Here is a 12,054-nt window from a genome sequence, read left to right as displayed (position 1 = left end):
AAATGGTCTGCAGTGGAAGGGTGGGTCTCCTAATCAGATGCTCTGTTGCTCTCTAAGGCTGACACCACTCACCAGAGACCAGCCAGAGCTCTGACTCTCACACTGCTGGGACAACCATCTCGTCATTATGAGTGCTGGCTTTTTGCTGCCTCGTGCTGATGCATAGTTTTGAGTTTTAAATCATATCCATTATCAATTAATTACTTCTGGCTGTTCTCTGAGCTTTCTGGGATTAAATCTCACTGAACAGTTTTCCTTGAGGTCTTATTCTCTGCTGAGGGGGCAGTGTGGCTAGCTGTTGGAATGCCTCCAGTGTTAGCATGTGTTACTTGCTCTGTTTCAACAGACAGCCAGGAAGACTTTACAGCTCATGGGAGACAGAGTTTGTTCCCGTCTGGTTGTAAAATGCTTTGAATTTGGTATCCTACAATTTGTGAGGCAAATGGTGCTGTGTCAAGATTCTCTGTTTGGATACAACACCAAGCCTGCCAGAGCTCAGGAAATGTTTGGACAATGCTCTCAGACCTGCAGTGGGAGCCTTGGGGCTGTCCTGTGCAGATCCAGGAGTTGGAATTTGATGATCCAGTGGACCCCATCCAATTCAGGATGTTATATGATTAAATGGTACTTGGATCAGTAAGAGCCTGTTGAGGATTTTGGCTTTTGACATAAGGTTAAAGGAAAGACTGAAAGAAATACATGTGGAGCATTGGATTTGCTGGATCCTGGGAATACCAGGTCTGGACCAGATTCCAAAGATGTCTGGGGAAAATCTGCTTTTTCCTTCAGCAGAACTGAATTTATAGCCCCAATGATAAGATGACATGGTCTATTTGGGTGTTAGGGTGAGGCAAAGTCAGAGGTTATCAAACATTTGTCTTGGTGGCTTCACACTTGGTGGCTTTCTGTCTGAGCAAGCAGTGTGACCGCTGGTGAGCAGAATTTATGACTTAAGATCAAAATTTCAGGTTCCTCACACTGATCACCAATTAAAAGGTGTTTTCCTGTCATGCTTAGCCACCTGTGGCACTCAGCAGTGCTCTGGAAATTATCCCTTTAAAAGCCTACATGTAGGATGCTTTGGAAGGTGACTTTAAGGGGACATAGTGGGACTTCTAAGATCTCAGGTTGACCCCAGACTAGCAATAAATACAACAGAAAGTACAGAACCGAATTTGACTCAAGTTCAGGACTGTGTTTGGATGATTGACGTCAACAAAGCCACATCTGTCTTCAGTTTACTCAGAACAAATCTTCTCCAATTTTTTTCCCAGTTCTATCTTGATAACACCAACAGCCTGTGGGTTTGTATATTCTTACTTGATTGAAAAAGATTCTGTCACTGTTCTGGGTATGTTTCCCTAGAGCAATTAACAGTCCTCCATTTTCCTATGGCTTGACTATATTTAAAGCAAAGTTCTTAGGAAGTGAAGCATATGGCTGATTTTTATCCCAATGATATCATGAGACAGCCCTAGAGTCCTTTACTGTTACTTTCAGCAGCCATTCTGCAGCAGAAAGCTCCTAATGGAGCTATTTCATGCTCTGAAAGTGTAGAAAAGTAGTGTAGGTGCAAATGGCTCAAGCTGCGAAGTCAGGCCTCTAAGAAAACTTAGGAGAAAAAGACAAATGGGCAAATTATGGGATGTGGCCATTGGAGAAGATCACTGAAATGGAACAGGTCTGGGAAAAAGGGTGAAGTAAGTTGAAGAATAGCACTTGAGACTAAATTCTGCTTTGTCTCAGGGATAGAATAGAACTCATGGCTCAAAAGCTACACTGCTAATTTATTTATAAGTGTGAATTTGTGGATTCCTGACATACTTGGCTTCTTTGTTGATAGCTGAAGGCCTTTGGCTTGAATCTTGACAAGAAGTCCCCTTGCTGTTGGCCTGCTTCCATCATCCCTGAAGCAGCATTAATTATTTTTAATGAAGAAATCCTTTCTGCTGCCAAATGACCTTTCTGAGATTCAATGTGAGCTAGATTTTCCACTTCTTGCTTAGGCTCCAAGATCCACAAATACACATGACCATGAAAGAGATTAGCACAGAGAAAGCTGATGTGGACTTGTCCCTAATTCCAAATTAGAAAACTAATTGGAAATGAACAATTTACAATTTGAAGGGAGTACAAAACCTCCCCTAGATTTCCATGACTGAAAACCCACTGCAGTTTCCTAGTTATAAACCTGGAATTGAATGATATTATATAACTCCTAACTACTCAGCCAATGCCTAACAGAAAAATTAGATTTTTTTTTTTTCAATGAGTAGTTGCACCCTGTAATTCTCCACATACAGATGCTGTACAGAAGTGATGCATCAGGCAACTGCCTCCAACACAGTTTGTGTGAGCAGCCAAAATCCTACACAAAATGTGATCAAACGCCTGTAAAGAATGAGGTCACATCATGCAGAAGGTTGTCCAACTTACAGGATAAGCGTGAGGACTGCCAGCAATATTAGGGATCTCAGGGGGAAATCAAGGAAGTTATATCCGTTAGTCCAAGCAAACACAGTATTATAAACAGACACTTCTCTTTGTGGCTTTCCTCCCAGTTCCTTTCCTCCCTGAGCTGGGAAAAGGCTGCCTGGAAGTGAGTAGGTGGCTGTGCCAGGCTGATCTGACCAGTGACTTGTGTTCTTGCAGTGGAACTTCCCCCTGCTGATGCTGGTTTGGAAGATGGCACCAGCACTGTGCTGTGGAAACACTCTGGTCATTAAGCCAGCTGAACAAACTCCGCTCACGTCGCTCTACATTGGCTCTCTGATCAAGGAGGTGAGGAAATCTGAACAGCCTGTCCAGGTTTTGTTCTCTTAAGGTCATAAGCAAGACTGTATTTTGAATTGGCTGTCCAGATTCTTAAGTTTTAAAGATATTAAAGCCTCACAAAGGAAAGTGGGAACAACCTCTGTCTTCAGTCTTTTTTTACAAAGGCGTTTGTGACTGGCTGGGAAGTGGCAAACATCACAAAACCTGTGCATTTTTCTCCTTTCTCAGGAAGTTGCAGAGAGAAAAAATGATGCTTTTATTCCACTGCCTTTTCTTCCCCTCTCCCAAATGAGGGAAAGACAGCAGCTCAGTTTTATTAGACAATGGGACAAAAAAAGAGTGTGATTAGACAGCAGTGTTGTGTTTGCTGTTTTTAAGTGGGATAATTCAACCAAGACACAGTGTCTTGGGAAACAATTCCTTGTCGTTTCTGTGGTTCATAGAACAATTTAGCTATGTCTGGCCTAGTCTGGCATTTTAAAATGCTAGTTTAGAGCTTGTCAGGTACATCTCATGTGCCCTCAGCCCTGTTAATTGTACAGAAGGGGTGGGAGGTGCACAGAACCTGTCAGCACTGCTCAGCTCCCTATAGCTAGAGATGTGACTGACTGAGGAAAACTAAAAGAGTTGTAGATGGGCTTTTGCCCCTCAGCTGGAAGTCTGTTTATTAGGCTCAATCAAATGATGATTTTGTCCTTTCATGGCTTAGCCTGGGAGAAAATAGGATGTGTTGATAATTGACACTTAGGGATCTTCCATCAGGAAAGGAAGTGGAAAAATAATACCAGTTAAGTATCTTCTACAGTTACTTGGCTTAATAAGATTACACAAGATGAGTGAGCACAGGGTGCAGTTGTCATGACTTCTAGTGAGCCCTGCCACTCAACTGCTTTTTTTTGACTCTGACATGCAGCTCCCCAAACACAGGCATAGCATTTCCCCCAAAAAACCATTCAATTCTGGTAAAATTAATTTTTTTCAGCTGAAATTCTAAGCTTGCTGTTTCTCACAGTTGTCCTTCAAGGCAGAAGTGTAATTAGAGCAGAATAATTTTATTTGAAGATGCTCCTTTCTCCACCCAAAATTAGCTAAATTCTTTGCAGTTTTTCAGAAAAATGTCAAACTTTTTTTGTTTTCATCTTTAAAAGGATGCAGAAGATGTTACCACACACACAAAGCTATGTGTTACATTCTATGAAATAATTTTTGGCCAAGCAAAATATTTTGGCTTTCATTTTTGCTGAAAAACAGAAAAAACTTTTTGGCTCAGGATGCTCTGAATCAATTTTTTGCTTCCTTGTGGCTTTGCTGCTCACTCCAAACACCATTACTTGCACAGTTTGACATCCAGTATTTGCTTGAAAACTCATTAGCCAAGTTGCAAACTCCATTAAATGCACTTTTGTCATTGTCACATCCATAGAGGAAATGAGACTGCCCTTCCAATTCATGAAAGGAAGAAATGGGAGGGAGAAGTCTTATGAGGATAATTTTTTTGCAAGGTAGTACATGAGCAATTGCTTCCTTTTTTTCTGTATTAAAAAGAAATGGCATTTATGGAGATTTTGTGTTAAAAAGTCATGGGAAATGAAACAAATGTGTTACATTCTGCAATTCCATCATTAGAAATTGCAGAGAAAACAACCTTGTGCTATCAGTAGTAAGAAAAGGCTAACCTGGAAGAGCACAATCCTTGAAACTCTTGTTTCAGGAAGTAAAACCAAACCAGTAAGTCCCTCAGTTCTCCTTGCACTAGAATTTCACCTGAAGTTTTGCCATTTGTCTGTTTTGGCAAAATTACTAGTTGGCTAATGTAGGTTGTAAATGTGGTGGAAACTTGCATAAGTCTGTTACCATCTGCTTTTGTACTCCTGTTTTATTAGACCCATCATCTAGTGAGGTTTTACTGACTTCTTAATCCCTCTGGTCCCTGAAGAACCACAAATGTCAACCTTTGTTCAAAACAAACTTTCATTCATTTACCCCTTGGCTGCAGCTGCACTGCAGTAGCTGGGGGCCAAGTTTGGCCGAAAGACTCACTCTCTTCTGACTTGAAACTGGGACTTCTCCAAGAATTCTTACTGAAACTTGGCATTTCCTAAGCATGGCTGTTAGTTTCACCCACGTCTACTCCAGCTGGTAGCACGTAGCCATGTTACTGGAAAGTCTGGAAAACAGGGATGTATCTGGTAAGAGCTCACAGGAGCATAGTACAACTAATTCAGGCTTCCTGAGAAATGAGCTGTGCTTGCAAATTCTCTACAGAGCTGTTTTTAACCTCTGTTTCAGGTGGGCTTCCCTCCAGGTGTGGTGAACATTGTGCCAGGCTATGGCCCCACAGCTGGAGCTGCAATTTCTACCCATGACAACATTGATAAAATTGCTTTTACTGGATCAACCAAGGTAGGTGATGGATTTCTCATAGACACCTGCTGTTCCTCTTTGCATTCTCTTGTAAACTGTCATCCATACAAGACTGGACTAATGAAATATCAGTAATTTCTGTATAAGCAACACTTTTCTGTCACATTCCATGTGACAGGATTTTTTAGGAGTATGTGGTATTTCATTCAAGGTCCTTGTGCTTGTGATGATCCCACATCTCTGAAAGCTGAGTTTTGCCAAACCACCACATTTCTGTAAGAACTGTAAGTAAAAGGTGCTCTGACATAAAGTAACACAGTCAACAGGGCAGGCTGGCAGTGACTTAACATCGTGTCAGTGACCTGATGGAGCTTCTGGGCATGTTTGCCTGCCAGTCCTGCCCTGCAACTGGAAAACATGTCAGTCAGAGCCCTGAACAATTCTTCCTTGGCTTTAGTTACCTCTGAGGAACTAGGACTTAAATAAAAACATGGCCTTGTGCCCAAGGCCTTCTCTGCTGACGTGGAGGGGATTAACATTTGATCTTCATTCTGAGACTTGCACTGTAAAGCACCTTCTATTTAGCTTTTTTTCCTGTAAATAGATGTGTCTGGCTTGTTTATGAGAGGGGTGACAGTGAGACCTCTGCACTATCAATCACCTACAGCCATCCTCTTCCATACCTACGTGGGAAAAGTGTGTATGGCTGGGCCAAGACCATGGAATTGAGCACAGCTGAGACATGCAAACAAATCTGACTGCAGTAATCACTGCTGAAAATTCTCAAACAAAAGCTTGCTTAGGAAAGTGAACATTTTTCCACTGACTGCTTTAGATCTGCAGTAGATCTGCAGTAGATCTGCAGTAGATCTGCAGTAGATCTGCACCCCCAGAATAGAGACAGCATCCAAAGAATGGAAATGCTCACACCAGTGGGGGCAGCTGAGGCAAATACAGCCTCTTACTTCTTTAAGGAACCCTATTCTTGTTGAGCATTTGCAGAATTCATCCATTCTTATGTCTGCCCTCGTAATTGCAGAGTGTGATGTGAATGTATAATGATGACAAATTACCTTGAGAGGTGTTCTTGGTCGGTAAAGGTAACTCCAAACACTCAAAAGCTGCAGCATTTACCAACACTACCATCTAGTGGCTTTGTGTACATCCTAACGGCTATGCTTGTCCCATAGGAAAAGGTATGCTAAGCCTGTTTCTGTACAGGGATCATGGGAACAAACAGAACACAATAAAGTAAAAGTTCACTGTGAGCTTTTACTCTCTTGATAGTTGGTCTAATCTCAGAGTTTACTCAGTTACATGCTTCTCTCCAAATCCTAGATCAGAAACTTTTAGCCCAGATGAGACATTAGCTGTGTGAAAACAATAGAGCTTATAGACTCCTTCAGCCCACATAGATCTGTTTGGGTTTTTAATGAAAAAGGAGTATCCAGTGGATTAGTGGCTGAAGGAAAATCTCAGCTGCTGAAGCCTGTAGGCAAAATCTCCTGTAGACACTGTGTTGTCTCCTAATCCATGGGTGTGCAGGAAACACCAAGGGAGACAGATCTTTGCTAATGCATGTGTAATTTAGAAGTGTTTTCTTCCCCCTCCACCCATCTGTGAGTTCAGCTGCATCTCTGCAGTATTTGCAGCACAATGCTACTGTTTCTGAGCCAGGAAGTGAAGCTAATTCAAAATATATTTTGACTTAGTTTTTAAGCCCCAGCTTGGGCTCAGTGCCAGCTTGGAAATAGTGATCTTAAACTCCATGAGAATTTTCCCATATAGATCTCTTCTCCTAGGTTTTTGACTTACTCCTCTTTGGCCAGCCAGTCTGTATTAATGCCTCTTGCAAAGCTAGGATGCATCACTTCTTTCTGCTGTCTCTAGGCATAAGCTCTGAGTGACTAGAGATGATCTGTACTCCTAAATTGAGGAGTCATGCTTGAGTTACAAAGGTAAACCATGAGAAATGCAGACCTGTAATTGCCAGCCAGCTCCCCATGCTTTCCTTTCTCATAGTTCCACTCCAGGGCAACAGTATTTTTAGGCAGAAATAAAGGTAAGGTGTCCATGTGCAAAGGTAAATACAAGAAAACAGTTATAATATGATCAAATTCAAATATTACATCACTCTGAAGAAATTAACCTGCCCTGAGAGCTAAAGGTCCCAAATAGTTTTAATTCATACTTTTTCTAACAAAATTAGATTACTAAATTCTGAAAGCAGAGTAAATCCTTCCCTTCAGGATACAGATCCTGTAGCTCTCCCACACAGCCTGTCCTTTCAGACCTGCCTAAACCAATCCTTAATTCTGGGGCTGGTTTGACCCAACACATTGCAGCAACAGGAAACTCAGGGTGTTCTCCCTGACCTTTACCTGCTTCAGCTGCCCACCAGGCTCTTCCACCCTTGTTGGAACCACACTTGAGATTTTTAGAGGAAACAACTCATGTCCTCTTTGTGTCTTTCTGATACAGGTTGGGAAACTGATCAAAGAAGCTGCTTCTAAAAGCAACCTCAAAAGGGTGACGTTAGAGCTGGGAGGGAAAAACCCCTGCATTGTGTGTGCAGATGCAGACTGTGAGTATGCTGGGTGTATTTGCTGCAGGAGGCTTGAGGGTGGTGGGGTTTGTGTGTCTCTGGCAGCTCATAGGGCTGGTGTTTGCCACCACATCCACCCCAAAGGCTGGAGGAAACCTTTGTCCAAGAGCAGGACAAAGTTCTGTGTTGCTGGAGCTCTTTTCCAGCACAGGGATCATTCCCATGGCCCATGTTGCCTTCTCTGGGGAAGGCTGCAGTTGCAGAGAAATGTAGCACTTGTGTGTTTGTGCTGTTTGTGGGCTTTCTCTTTGGTTGGCAGTGCTGCAGAGCCTGAGCCAAGCACTGGGGAAAGCAGTTTTCTGGAAAGCAGCCCTCCTGCAGGCATTCATGTGACAAGGGAATTGTGTAGGACCTGATCTAATCCAGCCTTCACCTCTATCCTGGTGGTCTGCAGGGCTCATTTTACATGTTTCATTGTGAGTTACGTGTTACATGTGTGAGTAGTACTGGGAGATACGTGTAACCTCTGATCACCAAAATGGCTGGAAAATCCTATTTGGCTTCAGGAAAATCCTCTCCACTCCTGCACAGCACCAGCTGAAAGTGCCAGCTATTAATAGTGAGCACTGCAAGGACCTGGCCAAAGCCTGCATGCTGCCTTCTGAACTATCATGGCTGAACTTGTCTTTAAGAACCAATGCCTGGTATCAAGGAATCTACATTTGAATTCCCATAGCCAGAAAAACTGGTCACTGCCTTCAGTGAGTCCTTGTGGAAGAAAGTATCAGAAGCTGTGGCAAGCTAGACCTCAAAATAAAAGGCAGGAAGGGGGGTGGATACAATAAAAGAACTGGTTTGGGGGCAGTGTGAGGCCCTGCGAGTGCCTTCAATGGGTGTGGACCATTGTCAGCATTTTTTAAGGAGATTTTCCAAAGAGAAAGGGAAAAAAAACCAAGTCTGGAAACACTGGAATGCTAGAGCTGTGCATGTGGTAACACTTTTCCCTCCTGGGCCATCTCGCAGTGGACTTGGCAGTGGAATGTGCCCACCAAGGCGTGTTCTTCAACCAGGGGCAGTGCTGCACGGCCGCCTCCCGCGTGTTTGTGGAGGAGCAGATCTACCCCGAGTTCGTCAAGCGCAGCGTGGAGTTTGCCAAGAAGAGACTGGTTGGAGACCCCTTTGATGCCAGAACTGAGCAAGGGCCCCAGGTAACTGTGCATCTGAGAGCAGTTGTTGTTTGGTTTTTGGTTGTGGTTTTGTTTAATTTTCCTTGTGTAAATATTATCCTTACGGATACGGTCCCAGCAGAAGTGCCGAGGGGTGAGTAATGTATCGTCACTTTATTTTTCCTCTCTATTTTAAATATCAATTAATCACAACTGTTGAAATGTTATGTTGTAATATTTTTAAAAACACAAATGTATTTAATTCTGCTCTTATCCAGCTTTATGGAAGGGGCTGTCTCTCTGGTTCAGTAACACAAAGCATGTCGCAGTGAGCCGTGGCTCTGCGCAGAAGAGTGCAGCTAAATGGCTATTCAGCTCCTTGGCTGTGTGGGTGATGACAAGTAGTTAGAGCCCAGAGACTCCTGAGTCCTCACTTTCCCTCTCCTCCTCTGCTCCCTTTCTGATCCTTTGGAGAAGTTTCAGCTGAATTAGGAGGAAGAAACATGCCAAACTTCTGTCAGGACCAGCCTCCTCAATACTTCCAGAGCCTTCCTCTTAGTTTTTCCTTTTGAGGCAATCTGAGCTGTGCTGGAGAGCTTTGGGGGAAGAGGATCCTTAGGTCAGATCTTCTAACAGGCCCACTGTTTGGTACCAAAAATAAAGTAAGATTCCCAGAAATCTATAGTCAAGGGCTCCTTTGCTCTGCTCTGCACTGCGCTGTGAGTTTTTCTTCCTTGATGCTGTGTGGGATCCCTCAGAGAAGGGCTGGCTCTGAGGACATCTTTCTCTACTTATCTGGATCTGAATCTGAACATGATTCATGCATGGCAAAACCTCATTGCTTGTCCTCATGCATGGGGAGTAAGATGATGTACATCCCCTGCTCATGCTGAGGCTACATCTAGCCCTGGAACTTGCCTAGAAAGAGATTTCAAACTGCTCAGCACTCAGGAAACTAATTGCATGCTGAGGCAGCAGAAATGAGCTGATTCTCAAACACTGGTTTCATAGGAACAGCTCCTGAGTCCATAGGGAGTTGTGGGTTTTAAAGAGTGAAACTTTCTGCAGTGATTGGAACATGTAGAACTGGGCTGCTTGTTTCAGTTCATCCGTGTTCCCAGCTCTTGCCAGGCTGTCAGAGCACTTCCCAAGGTGCACTATGGCACAGTCCCATCCTCTGGGATCACTGCTGTGGCTTAAGGGAGTCCCTTTCCATACAGAGCTATAATAGCAGTGTCTGGTCAGATTTTAATAATGGCCCATCTGTACTCTTTCCCTGCTCTGGCTTACCTGTTGCAGTTGGAGAGAGAGCACACCCACACACACCTGAACTTCTGTGTATGCAACTGTCAAGGCCAGGATGGGAAGGTGCTGAGGGAGTAGGAGGAAACTGTAAATCCCAAAGCTTTTATGTGGTTGCCAGTTCAAAGGAACAACCACTTCCTCTGCAGCTATGGTTCCTCCCTCTCTGGAGCCTATGTTGTGGGCACATTCAGAAACTTCAGCAGAGGAGAGAAATGATGCAGTGTCACAAGGACTTAAAAATACCTCTGAAAGTAGCAAAGATTCACACCTGCCCACAAGTTACTCTTCAAATGTGAAGCTTCCAGATAATTTTATTTTTTTACCCTGTTCCTGAAGTAACCTGCTTGGCTGTGAGGTTTTTTTATCTTGAACTGATGGATAGAGGAAAAATTTGTCTTCTTCATCTCTCCCCATCAGATGCTCCAGATCCAGCCTGTTGCTTTCATTCTCCTTTTGTATGGGTCAGGGTGAACACATACAACAGCATTACAGCACTGCTGTGTAGATCCCATTGTGGGATGGTCACTGGCTTAGAAACCAACAGGGGAAGGGGTTGAAGGCAGCCTTTAGGCTGACAGTGGTTGTAGCCCATGTTCTCTTTGGTTCTGCACCAGTAGGTGATGACAATCCTGTTCCACAAGAACTTGAAGATGACATAAGCTAGTCCTGCAAAAGAGGTCCCATGTGCAGCTGTTTATTCGTACATTGCACTGCACAAGGTTGGGGAGCTGGCTGATTCAGGTCTAATCCAGCCTTTTTGGAAATGAGGAAGAAAGGTTTTACTCAGGTCAGTCCCCTGATGTGGATTACTGTTCACTGGCATGGATGCTCGTGGCATGGCAGTGGGGAAAAGACTGTGACAGCTGCAGTATTGAGTTATGCTGATATAAACTGTACTGCTCTGATTAAAATTAGGTCAACTTGAAGCAGTATTAAATGTAGACAGAACTGAGGCATGCTTCTGATGAGACTTCTCCAAAACTCACATGTGTCTGGCAGTGCTGACTGGCTGGAATTCAAAGGACACCACAAGAAACCTGAGGGGTGATCAGGACTGTTTGAGCAGAGTGCCAACTTCAAATGCAGACCAAGGGCAGTTTAACTTTGGATTCCAGGGAGCTGTATCACAGGAAGCAATAAAGTAAATCTGCACAGATGGCAAACTGGTTAACCAGTGCATTATACAACTGTGAACAGCAAACTGCATTAGATGAGACTGACATTCTGGGCCACCAGAACAGGGATTAGATTAGATTAGAACAAGACTAGGCTAGTTTTGTTATTTTAGAGCCCCAAATACTGGGATTTGTGGACTGTAAGACCTAGTCTACAGAAATAAAATAAGCACTGATTGTGGCACTTGTTAGCTAGTAGTTATTCAGCCCAAAACACGTAATTTGATCTGTAAAACAGTGAATATTTTCCTTACACTGCAGACATGCACTTTAGGATTGAAGTGTGAAAATGAAACACATAAGTAGAAAGGATTGTGTCCAGCATCCTGTTGGACCCAGCTGTGGACTATTTTGTAGTATCACGAGCACTAAGTTTGGACATGGAAAAAATTCTCCTTGTGGTCTTGACTGAAATGAAGCAAGAGATGAAGATTTGGGGGTTCCCAAATTTTCAGCATTGCAGTGATCCTTAGAAGCTGCCTCCTCTATTGAATTAGAAGAACAAATAGTAGAATTTGCTTTACCAGATCATGTGTTTTTAATGGAATTCAATGCTTGAACCATAAATAATAGTGGAGTAGGGGACAGAATTTAAACAAGCCTTGCAAGCTCTAGTTACAATGACAAACAGTTCCACCCTTGCATGTCATTTTTACAAATGTTTTCTTTCCCCAGTGTCTTTTCATCTAACTGTAGTTTGCCTTGCAACAAGTTACAGCTGTAT

The 12,054-nt window shown here is 43.2% G+C and overlaps 1 protein-coding gene across 2 annotated transcripts in view; it reads left to right on the top strand.

Moving 5' to 3' along the window:
* The window catches only part of ALDH1A3 (aldehyde dehydrogenase 1 family member A3), a 34,163-nt gene that overhangs the window by 13,002 nt on the left and 9,107 nt on the right, over positions 1-12,054 (top strand). For both annotated transcript variants that reach the window (XM_085070347.1, XM_085070346.1), the window contains exons 6-9: positions 2,653-2,781; positions 5,065-5,178; positions 7,621-7,723; positions 8,708-8,892. In XM_085070347.1, the coding sequence (XP_084926473.1) occupies positions 2,653-2,781; positions 5,065-5,178; positions 7,621-7,723; positions 8,708-8,892 (531 nt within the window). The remainder of the gene's footprint in view (positions 1-2,652; positions 2,782-5,064; positions 5,179-7,620; positions 7,724-8,707; positions 8,893-12,054) is intronic.

Source organism: Lichenostomus cassidix, chromosome 10 (assembly GCF_008360975.1).
Source record: "Lichenostomus cassidix isolate B80296 chromosome 10, HeHo_3.0, whole genome shotgun sequence".
NCBI classification, from domain to species: domain Eukaryota; kingdom Metazoa; phylum Chordata; class Aves; order Passeriformes; family Meliphagidae; genus Lichenostomus; species Lichenostomus cassidix.
This window is presented reverse-complemented; position numbering and strand designations above follow the sequence as displayed.